This window comes from Dipodomys spectabilis, unplaced genomic scaffold (genome assembly GCF_019054845.1).
Source record: "Dipodomys spectabilis isolate Male_0828 unplaced genomic scaffold, ASM1905484v1 ptg000599l, whole genome shotgun sequence".
In the NCBI taxonomy this organism is placed as follows: domain Eukaryota; kingdom Metazoa; phylum Chordata; class Mammalia; order Rodentia; family Heteromyidae; genus Dipodomys; species Dipodomys spectabilis.
In genome coordinates this window covers 1,044,571-1,063,438 of record NW_024871276.1, presented here as the reverse complement: position 1 = coordinate 1,063,438, position 18,868 = coordinate 1,044,571, and the positions used below count along the sequence as shown (strand labels likewise).

General features: G+C 46.9%; 1 protein-coding gene across 1 annotated transcript; it reads left to right on the top strand.

Annotated features, from left to right (window-relative positions):
• The first annotated feature begins 802 nt into the window (after positions 1-802).
• Positions 803-17,804, top strand: LOC122100748 (probable inactive 1-aminocyclopropane-1-carboxylate synthase-like protein 2). The gene is made up of 15 exons (XM_042671116.1): positions 803-887; positions 7,233-7,693; positions 8,487-8,546; positions 9,511-9,581; positions 10,610-10,679; positions 10,902-10,968; positions 11,866-11,963; positions 12,410-12,487; positions 12,998-13,104; positions 14,089-14,172; positions 14,946-14,991; positions 15,087-15,228; positions 16,431-16,573; positions 16,665-16,821; positions 17,713-17,804. Exons 1-15 carry the CDS (start codon positions 803-805, stop codon positions 17,802-17,804), a joined length of 1,761 nt encoding a protein of 586 aa, XP_042527050.1.
• Positions 17,805-18,868: the final 1,064 nt, after the last annotated feature.

Below are 18,868 nucleotides of genomic sequence, written 5' to 3'. Positions count from 1 at the left end.
CAAGGGGGAGGGGAGAGGAGGGGTCAGCAAAGCGTGGAACACATTCTCCCCAGCCCTCCCCTCACTTCAAGCAGAAGAGCTGCCTGCTGTCTGGCTATTTTTATCCTAGGAGCGTTCTCAAGGAGAAATGAGCCAAGGCTCAAGGCTGGGTCCCTGTGGAAAACCTCCCCTCATGGGGAAAGAATCCGGGGGATTTTTTATTTATTTATTTATAGTTTTATTTTATGGTTCTGGTTTAATTTGATTTTTTGTGGGTCCCTTGCTAATTTATCAGGGTTTTAGTTGCTGGTGTGTGAGTGTGTGTGTGTGTGTGTGTGTGAATTACCAAGCAGGCCTGCATATATACTCTTACGCAATTGCTGATCAGCCCATGATGTGAGCTTTTTCTAAATGCTTATCATCAACTTGGTGAGAAGGAAAAAGGATCTGGCTGGAGCGGGGGGGGGGGGGGGGGGGGGGGGGGGGGTCACAGCTAGCATGGATCCAACAACTTTTTACACAGACTCCCTGTGCCACACTTACAGGGCTCCCAGGACAGAGACCACCACGATCCTGTTTTCACACATGGGGGAAATACTGAGACTCCGAGGGGCTACGTGAGTCATTTGTCATCGAGACCCCACAACAGAAGAGGGATTTATGCCCTGGGCTTGGAAAGCACTGACGACTTCATTTTCCCTTGGGCCTCAGTCTCAGTCCAGTCCGTGTGTGGCTCAGGGCCAGCGGTGTCATCTCTCTGAGGTCCCTTGCTATGACATGGGACACTTGTCTACGGGTGTGTGAGAGGACCCATTCCATGGTCATGGGTGCAAGAGTCATGAGGCAGCGAAGACGTGCTGGCATGTCACATGGCCGCCTGCCGTGGCCCTCTCAGCCACCTGGCCATGGTGAGGGTGCTTCTGTACCTGCTTTGCTTTGCCTTGCGAGCCTTCCTTTCCTGTGGCTTTAGAACTCCCTGGGTCCAGACGCCAGCGATGTGTCTCCCAGGAAGATAAGTACCTGGAGGGCAATAAAGGAATCTAGGAGAGTCTCAGCCTTCTCACCAGATGCGGCAGGAAATGCACGGTTTAGTGAGTGAGGAGGACAGAAAGGAGGGAGCAGAGGAAGTGGGGAGAACCTTTAGACTGGGTGAAACCCCCTCCCAGAGAGAAGAAAGAAGCCAAGCCCATGGGGATATCTCATCCTCATGGTCCTCCATTGCTGAAGGATAACCCGGGGAAGTGTGGCCGGGCTAGATGGCTAGTCAGTTCAGCTCCCTCCAGGCCCAGGCTGCACGTATTCATGACCACCACATTGGCTTCCCAGGTAAAAACCTTGGGAAAGTCAAGCAAGCACTGAGGCTCCCATTCAACATCTATAGCTAGGTGACCCAGCAACCTCAAATCTAGTGGCTGATGACTACACTGGCTTGTTGTAGCTCACTTCTGCTTCACTTGCCTTGCTGGGGTGATTTCCATCAGTGCATTCAAGGCTTGACTCCATCTTGAGTGGCAAGCATTCAAGAGAGCAACCCCCCTGCCCTCAGCCCAAATGGCACTTGCTAAAGACCCACCATTCACAAGCAGGTCCCACCGCCACATCCCCAGTCACTGTGCAAGAACACAAGTGCCAGAATCTAGACCTGAAACTGTGGAGCACCAGCCTTCCAGGATGTGGGACAGAAGTGAAGTGCTAAGTGCTTAGTACTCTGCAAGTTTGGTGTACATCCATCAGCATTTGTGCCCAGCGCACAGCAGCTGGCACAGTGCGATTGCTCTCGGAAGGGGACTGGATGCTAGGGCAGCTCTTTCCAGCTCTGGGAAGAACATGGCAGAGCAGAGTGGGATGGAGGACCAGGGAGATATATAGGGGCCCTGTCCCACCCATGAACTCCTAGGAAGAAAGGAATGGTGAAGACTGGCTTCACAGAGTCTGGGTCCAGGAAAGACTTAGGTCAAGAGAAGGTGATAGGTCAATGGTGGCCTCTCTGCGGACAAGGCTGAGACCTCCTGTCAAGAGGCTTCTGGGGGGGCAAAGAACCCACAAACATGGCCTGATGGCAGTGAGGGGAAGGAGGGTAGAAGTCCTGTGGAAACTTTCAACTTCTCATCACCCAGAAGCTCCTGAGGGAGACATAAGGTAGAGGCTTCTCCTTGGAGCTCTGGCCTCCTGAGATCAGTCAGAAGGGTTTTTTTTTTTTTCTAGAATGTTCTTTGTTATGACTTCCATCTCAGGAGACTAGGGAGTACATTGCTGAGTAGGGCTCAAGGAAAAGTGATGGGAAGTGAGCGGGGGTGGGGGGTGGGTGGGGGGGATCAATTTTCTAGCCACTGCTTCACATCATCTCTTAATCTCCTCCCCCTCCCCCCTCCCCCGGCACAGCTCGTAAGTGGCTGAGACTTGTTCAAGCTGAGACCCTAGGCCTAGATTCTTGGACCCATCATACTACCCTCCATTGAGAGACAGATCACTGGTAAGAAAGCCCAGAGGATGAGCAGAGAGGAGGTCCATGTCTGCTAAAGCCAGGAAACCAGGACACCTGCTGCTCTTCACACCAGGATGCCCAGGACTGAGGTCATTTGGTCTCCCTCCAGGCCCCCCAGGTTCCTCAGGGGACCCTTTGGCTTTGAAGTGTAGCTGATGAAGAGATAGCCTCAATGGATAAAGAAACAAACCCCTCTTCTTTGTGCCCCAAACCCTGGGCATGGCAGAAATGGGTGGCTAGAACAGACTCCTCTTTGATAGTGGAATCAAGAGGCCTGTGGGGATATGGAGGAAGCAGCGAGAAAGAGCTCAGGGGAAAGACTGGCTTCCCAAGCTGAGCTCGGCGCTGACAGTGGGAACAGCTTATTCATATTTGAAGAGGTATTGGATGCTGGCTGCATGCTAAGTGCCGGAAAGCGGGGAGGGGCTGCTATGGAAATAAATCTAGGCAGAGCACTGAGAGGGAGGACAGAGCCGAAGAGGGGAAAAAGTCACAGACAGGATCTGGAGCCTTGGAGAGGGGAGGAAGAGGAGAGAGGCGCGGCCATGAATTTAGTCCTGGCTAGGATTGCGCTTTCTGGGGCAGTCCCTCTTTCATTGCTTTGGAATTGGATTCTCAAACCCTGGGGACAGCTAATAAAAGCTACAGTCCTTACTTATTACTCCAGCAAATGAACAGATAAAATTTAGGGTGGGGCCCTAAGCTATTCAGGAGGCTGAGAGCTGAGGATCAAGGTTCAAAGCCCACCTGGGTAGAAAAGTCCATGAGACCACAAAAAGCTGGAAGTGGGGCTGTGGGTAAAATGGTAGAGTGCCAGCCTTGAGCATTGAAGTCCAGGGACAATGTCCAGGTCCTGAGTTCAAGCCCCAGGACTGGCAAAAAAAAAAAAAATAGGATAGGGAGAGACAACCTCCCCCCTCCACAGGCCCATCTGCAGTCTCTCCTACCCCAAGGGCCAGGGCAGTGAGACTTGGCATTATGACAATTGTCCCTTTCTCAGGGACTCCAGTATGTCCCACAGATGAGAATTCTGTCCTGGGGAATGGGGAAGCCCAGATGAATTCTTAGATGCTAAGGCTTGGGGCCAGGGTTGTACTCTGCCAAGAGACCCGAGGAATGTATCTCACACATCCCGACTGGCTGGCTGGCCAGCCCAGCTAGCTCCATAGGGCAGTGAGAGTAACTCATATGCGTTTCTCTGTCATAGGACAGGTCTAGATGACGTTTGCCATCTTTTTTTTTTTTTTACCACTGTCAGAACAAAAGTGCAAGTCCTGCTGGGTGCTGTGGTGCATGTGTGTAGTCCCTGCAACTGGAAAGCTGAACCAAGGCTGTGTCTATTTTGCCCCCACCGAGACTAGTGTTTAGCACATGGCAATTGCTCCATAAAGATGTGTCAAATGAACGAATAATGATACATTGATCCTCTTTGTTGTCCAACAGGACACAGATTGGGTTAAAACCTCCCTGGAAATACAGAGTTGCTTTTGGGATCTGTTTTCCCATGTAAACACTATAAACAAGTCAACAAAAAGGCACCTACTTTGAGCCTCCTATGTGTTTATATAGCTCCCATCTACTAAAGGGAATAAAGACTTCATCCTCTTTTTTTTTTTTGGGGGGGGGGTGTCCCAAGACCTTTTGGGTCAGGTCTGAATGCTGAGATCTGAGAACATTTGGGTAAACCACAGCTCCAAAAGGCATTTCCCCAGGTGAAAAAAATATAAGGGTTTAGTGCCCTCTGTGGGTCAATCTGTGGTAAAGCAGCCTTGTTTGGAAGGATTGTCCACAAACCCATGTGGGAGCAAGTAGTGGGAAGTGAGGGAGGCTGTGGAAGATGAGGGGAAAATCTTCATTATGTGGTTAACATTCACCAAGTGCCTACGATTTGTTGATATTCTTGTCTCATTTTTTGGTCACTAGTCAATATGAGTTACAAACAGGTATCAACAAACATTATTCAAGAGCCATGTCTTTGCCTTGGAACTATGGGAGGCATAGACCAGAGTTAAGCCTACAGACCAGAGGAGAACGCAAGCCTTAGATGATTGCATTGTGGTATTCACCCACCCAGCCACTTATCCATCCACCCAGCCACTCACACATCTGGACCTTCCTAACACACACAGACCCAGACCCTTTAAATAGTCTGAGCCCTGGCATTTTATAAGCTCTCCAGGTATTGCCAATGCTCTTTAAATTTGAGACCTGTGGCCCTAATATGATTCTTACCAAGCCAGTTCTCTGCAATGGCATAAAGAAAGGCTGCTTTAGGTTAATAAGGAGGTCCTGGGAAGAGTTCCCTAGAGGAAAAAGGTGATTCTTGTTAATACTCTTGAAGCCAAGTGTTTAAAAACAGACTTTCCAGATCAAAAGGCAAGCAAGCTAAGTGAGAAGAGGAGAGCTGTGGATCACGTCTGCGTGCTGACTGGCAAGAAACCTTCATTGGTGAGAGGATTTTAGGCTGGAGAAAGGATGAGTGAAGAGGGACACAAAGGTAAATGTGGAGGGGAGGGGGCACAAGCTACAGCATGTGGAACCAGAAGCGGTAGGCCAAACATCACTTGGGGTTCCTGGGCTCCAGTGACAGTGATCACTGATGGACTTAGGAGACTCATGGATCCCAAAGACAAGGCTAAGCTTTGAGGAAATGGTAAAAATGGAGATGGGGTCTACAGCTAGCCCACTTGGATGAGGTAGATGATGGTAATAGGGAGGGTTTCCATGACAAGTCAGAGAGCCTTTGCTCCAGCCTCAACAGGATTAACTGTTGAAGTTCTAGGGCTTCAGGCTGATGTGAGGGGACTGTCCCAGAAGTTGTTCCATCTTTGACCTCTGTTGTGAAGGTCCTGTGTCCTGGCATGATGGGAGCTTCTTCCATGCTGTGAGCATCTTACACTGCCATCTTAGCCCTTCTCACTAGCTCTCCTCAGGCCCAGTGGGTTTGATCAGGGTCCAACTTTGGGAGTCAGAATCAAAGGAACCCTACCTGGCTCCTTGGCCTCCCTTATCACAGTATTTAAGTTCCCTTAGGACAGTGTGATCCCTCTGTCTTCTGAGCTGAACCAAAAAGCAGCCTCTTAACTTGTAGTAGACAGAATTGGGCCAAAGTGGAGCTTTTGCTTGTGGAACAAAGGGTTAATCTGAACTTACACACTCATTTAAACTGGTGCGAGTGGGTCATGCCTACCTACTCAGAAGGCTGAAAGCTGTGGATTGAGGTTTGAAGCCAGCCTGGGTAGGAGAATCTGTGAGGTTCTTATCTCCAATTAACTAGCAGGGAACAAAAGGGCTAGAACTGGAGCTGTGGCTTAAGTGGTAAAACAGAAAAAGCCAAGCAAGAACATGAGGCCATGGGGCTGGGAAGGTGGCTCAGTGGTAGAGCACTTGCCTTGCATGCATGAGGCCCTGGGTTCGATTCCTCAGCACCACATAAGCAAAAAAAAGAAAAAAGCCGGAAGTGGTGCTGTGGCTCAAGTGGTAGAGCGCTAGCCTTGAGCTGAAGAGCTGAGGGACAGCGCCCAGGCCCAGAGTTCAGGCCCCATGACCGGACCAAAAAAAAAAAGAACATAAGGCCTTGAGTTGAAGTCCTGGTACAAACACACAAAAATAAGACCTACTCCCTTTGTTTCTTTCTCAACAGTATGTTCCTAACATTGGAGAAGGAAGATCTTTGTAACATTTCTTAGTTCTTACCCCAAACATACTAAACCCAAGTCCATGGGTTTGACTTTACCATCTATAGTCTACCACCCCGCCCCACCCTCACCCCTGGCCAGGTGATTCTGATGGGCTTAAAGTTTGAAAAGCATGTACTTAATCTGCAGTTACTATGAGTGAAGCTGAAGGCAGCTGCCACGGTGAACGGGCTGCAGGCACTTAAGGAAGCCATGTGGGATAGGAGGGGGAGACTGAGTATCTGGGATTGCTAATCTGAAGCGGGGTGCAGATAGGAATGGAGGGTTGATATTCTAGAACATGGGCTGGGAAACCTTTCTGTAAAGGACCAGACAGGAAATAGCTGAAGTTTTTCTGTAGGCCATTACAATTATCATCACTCTTCTGCCAATTTGCAAATGCAGCCATAATCAATACCTACATAAACATGGCTGTGTAGGAAAAATTAGCTACAAAAATGGCGAAAGGCCGTGGGAGTGTGTGCGCACGCGTGCACGCTCGCGCTCCCACTGGTACTGGGACTGTTGTCCCTTAGCTTTTATGCTCAAGACGTATTCCACCATTTGCATCACAGCTGGACTTCTGGCTTTTTGGTAATTAATTGGGGATAAGGGTCTCATAGACATTTCTGTACTGACTGGCTTTGAACTGCAATCCTCAGATTTCAGCATCCTGCGTAACTAGGATTACAGGTATGAGCCCTTACTGGGCTCTTTTTGACCTTTGTTGTAGCAGAATGACTTAGTATTTTCAAACAGTAGAATGCCCCTCCTAACCTCCTCCATTTTTCCCCCCTTGGAAGAATTTGATAAAGCAGGCTCTAGTTGAAGGCTAGCATAGAGAACCCAGAAACGTGTTGAGTTCCCCCTTTCCCGATAGAGAGCCCTATGGCTTTTCCTCAGAACATGTTCTGATGTCATTGAAGTAGAGTGCATCACTCTGAATGACTAGATCATGTCCAGAACCTGAAATGAAAGCAGCGAGATGGAAGGAGCCAGCAATGAGCTTGAGATCAGTTCTGTACCCAGTCATGCCTGGGCCTGAGTATCAGAAGACTTTTTTTGTTCCAGTGCATTGTCTTTCTCTGCAGGTTCCAGCCAGCCTGCTAAGGCCAAACCAGATAACTCCTGCTCACATGATTGGTTCACCATTAGCCAGATGTTCTCAGAGCTGTTCGATTTGATGAGCAGTACACAGATTGCCACAGATGAACATTTCATGATGTTGAAAACCCTAGAGTTACAGGGTCGGTCACTGAAGGAAAAGAGTTGCTTGGAAGCCATCGATAAGCAGAGAGAAAATATAAGCCACTGGATGTCCAAGACTGTCAACTTCCTGTGGGATAAATCTGTCCCTTTCCTGGGCTTCAAGAATTTGCCTCCTGTCATCTTTGGAGGTGATGTCACACATAGGCAGAGTGATTTTAAAGTTACAGTTATCAACCACTTCTTATCCAAACGTGGGAGTGCTCTCTTAGACTCTTGCCTCTCGATGTTCCAGGGCTACGAGGCATACCCAAAAGACAAATACCATGAGGACAAGAACCCCTTGGTAAGATTGGGGTGTGGAGGGAGGGAAAGGAGAGCAACCCTGACAGTTCCAATAACTGAGATTACCCTATGTCAGGTACTGCATACTTCTTAATTCATCACGTGTGTGTGATGAGCACTGTGGCCCTCTTGAAGTGAGGACACAGCACAGATATAGGACTAGATGCCCCAGACAGTTGGAAATTTGGGGTCTTTTCCTTAAATCCCAGCTCTTATTTTAAAGTCAGTCATGGGGTTTGAACTCTGGGCCTGAGTGCTATCCCTCAGCTCTTCAGCTCAAGGCTAACACTCTATCACTTGAGCCATAGTGTGACTTCCAGTTTTCTGAGTGGTTTATTGGCAATAAGAGTTTCACAGACTTTCCTGCCCGGGCTGGCTTTGAACTTCGATCCTCAGATCTCAGCCTCCTGAGTAGCTAGAATTACAGGCATGAGCCACCAGTGCCCAGCTTCATTTTCACTCTTTAATCATATATAGAACTTTTTTTTTTTTTTCAGGACTTAAAGCAACTCCCCTAAAGCACTTAATCTAGCATCTGTCCTAAGAACTCGGTGACTTCTGATGAGACTTAATATAATTTTTGTATTTATATAATTATATACTTAAATGGGGAAATTCTTTTAAGCTATAAATTCTTGGAAAAATTTTCTACCACTTCATGTGGCTAAGCATGCATTGCCCTCTGTGGCAATAGTATCTTTCCTTGGACTAAATCTGAGATGTACTCTTATTGGCATATCTAAAAGGGCCTGAAGGGGAGCAAGAGGACTGACCTTGGATTTCTCCCACTGCAGGGCTTCCTTAACCTTGGCACCATCGAGAACAAGCTCTGCCTTGATCTGATGACTGAAAGGGTAAGTTGGTTTCTGGGGTGTGCTGGAATTGGCCTTTTCAAAAAAGGCCTAGCCCTCACCCCCACATTGTTCAGTATATGGTAGGTACATAAGAATGTAAGAGTGTGGAGAAAGATGTGGAGAGATGACCTCCAGCATAGCACACCTCTCCTCTTGGCCTGGCTGACTGTGTGCTCTGCTGGGGAGAGTAGGCAGGCTGCTGTGGGAGCATTGGGTTGTTACATACTTCCCAGTGAGGCATATGTTGGTGTAATCTATGACAAGAAGAGGAGAGGCATGCATCCAATAAGGAGTACACAGACTATATACTTAACCTCCCTTCTGGGAGGTCATGAAGTACAAGTCAAATATCAGTGTACAACCTGTGTAGAATGAAGTCTCTTGGGCTTCCTGGAACTACATGTTCATGCTGTGTGTGTGTGTGTGTGTTTGTGTGTGTGTGTTTGTGTGTGTGTGTTTGTGTGTGTGTGTTTGTGTGTGTGTTTGTGTGTGTGTGTGTGTTGGCCCTTGGGCTTGAATTCAGGGCCTGGACACTGTCCTTGAGCTTTTGTGCTCAAGGCTGGCATTCTACTTACCACTTGAGCCACAGCTCCACTTCCAACCTTTTGGTGGTTAATTGGAGATAAGAATCTCACATATGGGGCTGGGAAGGTGGCTCAGTGGTAGAGCACTTGCCTTGCATGCTCAAGGCCCTGGGTTCGATTCCTCAGCACCACATAAGAAAAAAGCCAGAAGTGGCACTGTGGCTCAAGTGGTAGAGCTGAAGAGCTGAGGGACAGCGCCCAGGCCCCAGAGTTCAGGCCCCATGACCGGACCCAAAAAAAAAAAAAGAATCTCACATATTTTCCTACCTGGGCTGGCTTTGAACCATGATCCTCAGATCTCAGCCTCCTGAGTAGCTAGGATTATAGGTGTGAGCCACCAATGCCCAACTACTGTTTTGTTGTTTTTTTCTTTTACACAGTTATGTCAGAGTGACATGAACTCCATCAAGGAAGACCAGCTACAGTACCCCGAGGACAGAGGCCAACTGTTGTAAGTGACCATCAGATCAAGGGTTTCTTGGTCTCCAGGCACCAGAATGGCATTTAATACCTTATATCTTTGGTTGGCTGTGTTTTCTTTTTTCTTTTCTTTCTTTCTTTCTTCCTTCCTTCCTTCCTTCCTTCCTTCCTTCCTTCCTTCCTTCCTTCCTTCCTTCCTTCCTTCCTTCCCTCCTTTCTTTCTTTCCTTCTTTCTTTCTTTCTTTCTTTCTTTCTTTCTTTCTTTCTTTCTTCCTTCCTTCCTTCCTTCCTTCCCTCCTTTCTTTCTTTCTTTCTTTCTTTCTTCTTCTTCTTTTTTTTTTTTTTGTTGGTTGTGGGGCTTGAACTCTGGGGCCTGGGCGAGGTCCCTCAGCTCTTCAGCTAAAGGCCAGCGCTCTACTACTTGATCCATAGTGCCACTTTCGTTTTCTGGTGGTTTATTGGAGATAAGAGTCTCACAGACTTTCCTGCCCGGGCTGGCTTTGAACAGTGATCCTTAGATCTCAGCCTCCTGAGTAGCTAGTATTACAGGCGTGAGTTACCAGCTCCTGGCTGTCCGTGTTTTCATTTGTGCTAGGGAAAATAAAACTTGTAGAAAATGGCCAGAATAGCTCCTCATCAGGAAGCATCTTGGTCTGGTTAAAAATAGTATTGCTGGGCTGGGAAGGTAGCTCAGTAGTAGAGTGCTTGCCTTGCATGCATGAGGCCCTGGGTTCGATAAGCAGAAAAAGCTGGAAATAACAATGTGGCTTAAGTGGTAGAGCGCTAGCCCTGAGCTGACGAGCTGAGGGACAGCGCCCAGGCCCAGAGTTCAAGCCCCATGACTGACAACCACAACAAAAAAGCATGGGTCTTGCCCCACCTCTTCACCTCTTGTCTGTCTGACCTGGCGAGTCGACAGCCTTAGTCTGTAGCCCCATACAATCCGGTTGGATGGAGTGGTCAAGGTCCTTGTTAGATTGCACACTGTGTTCTTTGGAACATACTTGGCATCTCAACCCTGAACAAGGAACCACAAGGTTTGTCTGGATCTGTCCACAGCCTTCGGGAAGAAGTGGCTCGTTTCCTCACCTACTACTGCAAGGCACCTTCTCGCCTAGATCCAGAAAATGTGAGTCAGGCCTGTGAGAGCTGTCTCCTTGGGGGGGGGGGGGGGGACCTTCTGCATTAGCTAGTGAATACAGGGAGAGCTAGTGGAGACCTGCAAGATCAGGACAGGGTCCTGGTATCTACCTCTTCCCTGCAGGAAGGAAGGAAAGGAGGGAGGGAGGGAGTGTGGCCACAGTTCCATCCACAGGCACTGGATTTTGACTTGTCTCTTCATTGTCCTCAGGTGGTTGTCCTCAATAGCTGCTCCTCTGTCTTCTCTGCACTGACCATGGTTCTGAGTGATCCAGGGGGTAAGTCGGTAGACGGGGCCTTCCCTGACAGTGAAGTACTGGGCAGGAACAACCCAGGCAGGAGCCCTTGGTGAAGTGTCTTCACTCCAGCCCTCCCTTGAGGGATGTGGGCCCTTTTGCATTAGGACATTTGAAATGATTTCTGGAGAAGCAAGGGATTTAGATTCCTCATTTAATGGGACACTTCCCCAGGGAGGTATGTCCTAGGAATGATGGCATGAGAGCCAAATTATTATGTGAGTAGCTGAGCTCTTGGGCCCAACTGAAATGTAGAGCCCTATATATTTAGAGAGAAATAACAGGTTTCCTGCCTCTTCAAAAAAAATGAAATAATTTAATTCATTTGGAGTCATGTAAAGCTGAGTGATCTGTTCTCAATCACTGAACATTGCCTAAGCAAGAGCTCTGGTTCTGTGAAGGAAGTGACCAGGCTGAAAAGATTAGGCCCCTGGTTAGCCCATACATCAGGCTGAATGGATGGAAAGGAAGGAATGTAGGACATACCTGCCCCCTCCTCACATCTAAATCATAGGAGCCCTTCCCCTTGGCCTCCAGAGTTTTGGCCTGAAGCTAACAAGATTTCCTTAATGACAAATGCTCCATCTCCTAGCAAGCTTAGCTTGATCGGTGTCCTGGACTAATAGTCACAGCAGCGGTCTGTCCTCTTCTCCAGTGTACCCTTCCACTGAAGCGAGAATGTGTTCTTTGGAACTAGATACTGTTTCCCAGCATCTGTAAGAATGGAGCCCAATTCCAAGCACACTAGTCCTGTGGTAGTGGGGGAGGGGGGTCATATAACTGACCTCGTCTGTTGGTCGTTTTGTTGTCAGTCTGGGGGGCAGGCAGGTTCTGAGGGAGGGAGCTTGGGCTGAGGGCATTGTCTTTCTGTGCTTGCAGAGGCCTTTCTAGTCCCAGTTCCCTTCTATGGTGGCTTCACCTTTAGCTCTCATCTGTTTGCAAAAGTCGAGTTGATTCCTGTCTACCTGGAGACCAAGGTCAGAATGGATCCCTTTCCTGTTCAGTCTACCTAGGCAGTTGATGCAAAAAAGACGGGGGGACGGGGGTGGAGACATGGGGATGAAGAAGCCATATGGGCCCTAAACCCTAATATGAAGGCCCAGGGATTATAGGGATGAGAAATTAAGACTCATGGACTTTTTTTTTTTGGTCATGGGTCTTGAACTTGGGTCCTGAGCATTGTCCCTGAGCTCTTTTTGCTCAAGGCTAATACTCTATCGCTTTGAACCACTGCTCCTCTTTGAGTTTTCTGGTGGTTAACTGGAGATAAGAGTCTCACAGCTTTTCCTGCTTGAGTTGACTCTGAACTGCAATCCTCAAATCTTGGGTTTCTGAGTAGCTAGACATATAGGTATGAGCCACCAGTGCCCAGCTGGCTCATGGACTTTCATCTAGCCATCATTCAATAGTGTTTCTCTTCCAGGTCACTTCTGAAAAGGCCCATGTTCTCCAGATCACTGTAGATAAGTTGGAGGTGATGTTGCTTGACGCTAGGGTTAAGGTAAGGGGAGAACTGTATTTTCAGGGTAGCTATTGCTGGCCTTGAAAGGGGTCAGGTACTGATAAAAGACCTAGTGAGGGGGCTGGGAAGGTGGCTCAGTGGTAGAGCGCTTGCCTTGCATGCCTGAGGCCCTGGGTTCGATTTCTTAGCACCTATAAGCAAAAAGAAAAAAGCCGGAAGTGGCGCTGTGGCTCAAGTGGTAGAGTGCTAGCCTTGAGCTGAAGAGCTGAGGGACAGCGCCCAGGCCCAGAGTTCAGGCCCCACAATCAGCTCCCCCCGCCCCCCGCCCCGGCAAAAAAAAACAAACTACTGGGCACTTGAGAAAGAAAAAACAGTAAATGTTTCCAGAGTACATCCTGCTCAGAGCCATGGCAGCCCTGCCCCAGATCTGCTCTCTGCTCACACAGCAGTGGCCTATCTGTATATTGGAGTCTTGTAAAAGATTCTTGGCTGAATTTGGGGTAGATACCAAGGATTTGAATGTTTTTCTTGTGTTTGGGTTCTTCCTAGGGAAAAATCATCCGCGGTATTGTACTAACCAACCCTCAGAATTCTCTGGCTGGTATCGATTCCCAATACTCATTGATGGAATGCTTGTCCTTTGCCGAGAAGTATGTGTCCCACTCCGCGACACTGCATGGTGTCTCTAAGAAGGTTTCTTGTCACTGGTAGTGGTGAGGTCAGAACTAGAGGTCATTTACCCAGTATGCTTACACATGGTCTTTGTAGAGCTGCCTATAAATAAATGATATGAAGGGGAAAGCATCCATATGTTTGCACATTTCCACTTTTTTGTCATTTCCTTTCTAGCCTTTTACCTTAGTTATTTACATAGGAACAAAAAATAGTGATTGTTGCTTTTCTACTTATTACAGCATAAGCCCCTTTCTTCCAGCATCCATTTTGACCTTGTGTGATAAGCATGTGTTCATATAGGACTTCATGTCTTCTTCTAAGAACATGTTAAGTTTGATTGCCTCTGGAGTCCTGAAATAACCCAACTATGTAGGGGAGACATTCTTCTGTTTTCTAAATGAGATACTTAATGCAAACCACAGAACTAACCCAGACCAATGAATAGAGTGAAACATAGGTGCAGGAGAAATAATGGTGGAGGCTCTGGTCAAGAATCCAATCGCTGTGTTCAGATATCATCTGTAGCATTTGCTAGTTGAAGGGATTGACTTTAAATGGGGAACATGAGTTTCTCCCATTTTTGAAATGGGATGGTGATACCTTTTCAGGGGACTGTTGGGAGAATAGGTGAGATGGGTTGTGTGTGCATGAGGCCCATGTATAGAACTACTCAATTCAGACTGTGGGTAGGACATGAACAAATGGAGACATTGGTTTCTGCTTGATGGCTGAAAGCTTGGATGAGATACTATCAATGTGTGTCTTTTGGTCTTGTTCCCTCCAAGCCAGATGCAATGATCCCTTCTAGTATCCTACCTTCTACCAGACAGTGCCCCTTGGAGGGGGTGTGGCTGGGGCATCAGAGTATCTGATCTGTATCCAGAGAGGAAGATGATAGGAAATGAATTAAGATTCTAAGGTGAAGCTAGCTTGTATTCTCCCCTCTCCTCCAACTACAGACATAGCCTCCATGTGATCATAGATGAGAGTTGCATGCTGTCCGTGTTCGGTGAAGACCTCACATTCCACAGTGTGCTGAGCCTAACAAGGTGAGTGCAACTGGGCTGGAATTGAGCATGAGAAGCATGAGGCTCCTGGCTTGCAGGGTGAGTTCATGAGGCTTCAGCCTCACAGGCAGTGCTGGGGAGTGAATTAAGTGCCAATAGGGGTTATGCACATGAACAAAGCAGCATCTTTCCTCCTGACTATCTTCTCATCTATGTGCCATTCTGTACAGAAGCAAACTTGAGGACAAGGTCAAGGGACACTGCATCAGGTCAGGGTGGGAACTTTTTCATTGTGAGAAGGGATCTCTTTATGGAGCCCAGGCTAGACTCAAACTCTGCCTCCCAATTTGGGGATGACAGATGTGTGCCACTCCTCCTGGCTGGAACTTTCTTAATGGTAGTATTGGACTGTAGAGGTAGAATTCCAGCAAGGCAAGGAAAGGGCTTTTTTAGTGGAAGGAACAGCTTCACCAAAGGAATGGCAGAAAGAGGCAGGCAAGCACATTCTAGAAGTAGTAGGATGCTCACATCTGAAGAGGCAACTGCTAAGGTGGCTTCATATAGACCAGGTATGGTGGGGGAAGGGAGAAGCCACAAGTAAGCACCTCTTTGGTGGACACTTGGGAAACATTCCTCCTAGTACATCAGCTATGCCTTTCTGGCATAGCTGAGGCAACATTTTCTTGATCGTTGGGTTCCTTAGGCCTTGCTATCTAGGAAAGACTTCAAGATCACTTGCTTGTCACTCATAGATTCCAAATCTCAATCCTTCAAATAGTTCTCCATAACCTTGGTTTTTTCTGTCCTTTCTGCAGTTTGCCTGACCCTGAAAGGACCCATGTGATCTGGGATGCCAGTTTGGTGAGTCCCAGCTGCCTGCCCTCAAGTCTGGAAAAAAGAGAATCCAAAAATAGAGGACAACAAGCCAAAGGTTCCCCCCCGTTCTCTTCCTCCAGGATTTCGGCATCGCTGGCTTCTGTCTTAGTGCTCTGTACACCCACAATAGTCTTGTGGCCTCTGCCATGCGCTCCTTTGGCTGCCTCCATGGTGTCTCTGGCATTACGCAATACAAACTAGGCCGATTACTCCAGGACAGAGGTATTGAGCAACACCCCAGAATGGCATCTTGGCTGGACCTCATGGCCGTTGGGAATTCCTAGGTTTCCTTGGGCCTCTAGTATGCCCCTAGTACTCTGTTAAGAGTGTCAGTTTTAACTAAGGTAGGGAATGAGGCAATGAGGGCAGGGGTACAGTTCAGCTACTTTAATTCTCTGACTTTGCTCTGCTTGGAAAGAGGAGAGTCAACCATACTTTCAAGACCTGAAAATAAGAACTTCAGACACCAGTCTTGATGTGAATATCTTCTTTCCTTCACCAGTACCCTGCTTGCCTCCGACAAGGATTTCAAAGAAACGCTGTTTTAATTAAGTGCAATCTCATTTTCTAAGGTAGCTAGAGAAGAACTGACTATTGTGCTTAAGTCTATAGCACTTTGTCATTTTGGACCTTAAGTGAAGTGCTGGCCTCAGAGGAGACTTCACTCCTTTCATGCAATAGGCAAAATTTCCTATAATAGATGCCACATTGGAAGGCTTAAGACAATAACTGGGATACAACAAAAAACTAATGAATGAAACAAACTACTGACATTGGATTACTGGGTTTAGCAAGCAGTTTGCTTCCAGCTCTGAATAGGGAGGGTGGTAGATTAGAAAAAACCAATTGGACGCATCTCTACCTGACACCAGGTTCTTTGATACTTGGCAAAAATCAGATCTAAGCTTTTGAGCCCTAGTTTTCACCCTTGGGTGAACCTGAGAATCATTTAATTGCTTCAGTACTGATATGTAGACTCTATCCTCAAAGATCTAAATTAGATGACCAAGAGGCATATCCTGAGCATCAGGGCAACTCACAAGTCCCCAGGTTATTCTTTTGTACTACCAAGGCTGACAGAAATTGAGCTAGAAGTATATCTAAGTTCCTCCCAAGTCCATCATGTGGAGCTCAAAGTTGGGTGTCAGGGAGGTTTTGAGTTCCTGTTAACTTGCCCAGTTGAAGCAGCAGCATCTCTGCCTTCATGGGATACCCAAACTCTCTACCTGGGAGGCATGAACATGAAGAAAACGTCTCCTATTGGCCTATTGAAGCCCTTCTTACTTTCCATAGCCCTAGATAAGGTGGCGGTCAAAGCTACCCACACAAATAATAGTCTTGGATAGAAATAAGTTGTATAAAGCCCAGCTTTGTGGTAGATTTCTGCCACAAGACCTGTGACAGCTCTTTCTCCTCCTATTCAGGATGGATTGATGAGGTGTACCTGCCCACTAACCACTCCCGGCTGCGGGAAGCTCACAAGTATGTCACTAGCAAGCTAGAGGCACTGGAGATCCCATTTCTCCCTTGTAGCTCTGGCCTCTCTGTGTGGATCAACCTGAAAGATGTAAGCTCTAGGAATAAGCACACAGTATTCTTAGAAAGACCTGCTGACTTGGGTCTCATGTTTGCTATCTCCATGCCTCTGTTCTTTCTAGTACCTTTACTACCCAGCTACATTTGAAGAAGAAGAACTCCTCTATCACCGCTTCCTGGAAAGCAAGCTGATACTATCCCATGGCAAATCCTTCAGCTGTAAGAAACCTGGCTGGTTCCACCTTGTCTTTGCAGAAAAACACAATCAACTCCAAGAGGGTGAGTGGTGCTGACCTAGTCCTTGCTTCTTTTAGAGATAGCCCCATCGGCTCCTCTCTGACTCAACTCCTGAAGCTTCCTGTTGTTTTCATTTATTTCTTTTGTCCTTGAAACCTCTTGCTGCATCCATCCTGAGCCAGCTGTTTTTCATTTTCCTTATGCTCCCTTGGGAACAAGACCTGATCGGTACCTCAGGCTCCTAGCCTGATACTGGTTTTGTACCTGCCACAGAGTGAGGCACTGGGAACATGAGCTAATGAGAAGTAGTATTCTACCCTTGTAGGTGGATGTAGGCAAGGTAGATAAATGATTGTGGCAGTTCCCAGTGTTGATGCTAATGGAGCTCAGAAGGCTATGAAGAAACCAAAAGTTAAAATCATTATTACATCTCATTGCATGCTAGATACTTTTATTCTCTGGGAACATAGCAATGAGCCCCTATTCCTCCTCATGAAGGTTTATACTGGGGAAACATCTTTTGATCTAGAGTGGGAAATAGGTTGAGTAAAAACTGGGTATGATGGTGTATACCTGTAATCCCAGCCCTTGAAAGGCTGAGATAGGAGGATTGAAGGTTTGAGATCAGCAGGGACTATATAATATAGTCAAACCTTATCTCAAAACATCACATAGAAAACAGATCAAGTGATGGAGTTATGAGGCAAACAGAGATGGGATGTAGGATTTGATAGGAAACATTGAAATGTCTCGTAGACTAATCTGAAAGGAAGCATGAGGGTGAAGGGGATAAAACAGGTTGACTTGGAAATCTATCCTGAAAAAGGAGGACCAGTGTTTAGCTCTAATAGTCTACCATGATCTGGGTAGGTCTAAGCCCTACCTGCCAACTTACTAAGTGTTTCTTTCTCTCTCTCCATTTGGACCCTGTAGGTGTGAGACGGTTTCTTCTGGTGCTAGAGGAGCAGAAACAGGATCGCATAGAGAGACTATTAGAGGATGCCCTGAGGGAGTCGGATAGCTGACTTCCATCCAGCAGCTTGAGTTAGGCCACATGCTCAAGGGTCCCAGGAAGCAGCCTCCAGCTCAGAAGGCTGTGGTTGAACAGTGACTCCTAAGGAAATGGCCTCAACTGACGCACTCATCAATCTCCTAAGCTGAGCATCTGCTATCTTTGGAAGTTTTGCATTGTTTTAGTCATTGCTAGCCATGTGTATGCAAAAGGACGTATTTCTTTTTTAAAAATTGGGTTAGGGTGGTAGGGTCTGGAGAGGGAGAAAGGGAGCTTTCTGGCGTTTTACTTAAGTGGTTTTATTTTTTTATATTTTAATGCCTAATAAATTCCATATTCTTTTAAATTCCAGATATGCCATGCTTCTTGTTCACATCCTTCATATCATCTCATAGTAACTTTGCAAGATCTTTTTCACATCAGCTAGACAGGATGGGTATAAGCACGGATATTTGTGAATATCTGTTCCAGTTGTGCCTTGCTTCTGAAAGGGTTTAAAACCAATTACAGTGATATGCTTTGTATCTTCATTTGTTCAGGCTGCTAACAAGAAAATACTGTTAAGCAGGTGGCCATTCTGGAGGCTACTAAGTTCAAGATCAAGCTCTTGAGCATCCAGGGTCTAATGAAGCCTTTCTTCTTGATTTAACTTGCCCAAGGCAGAAAGGGCATAGACCATCCTTTATGACTGAATGAATCCCTTCCCAAAGTCCTACCTCCTGGTCACATCATCTTGGGGGGGATGATTTAAACATAAATTTAGGGGTTCACAAATACTTTGTCACTAGTTCCTGGAGTCTTCCATTTCCAGCGAGTGTTTCCAGCTGTCAAATCACTCTGACTATTGAGTCCTTGGAACCTGAACGCTGAGGCTGTGACACGAATAGAACAGGAATGACCAACATTTTGGAAATGATGATGAAAATGGCTTCAGTACCATTTTGAGTGTTAAGAGACTTTTCAAATTCCCTTTAGATAAAGTGGCATAGAAGAAATGGTAGCATGTTTACTCCTGGGATCATTTCAAAGCGATCCTATATCAACTTTATGAAGTAAAGTACTTACCTATCATAGTTT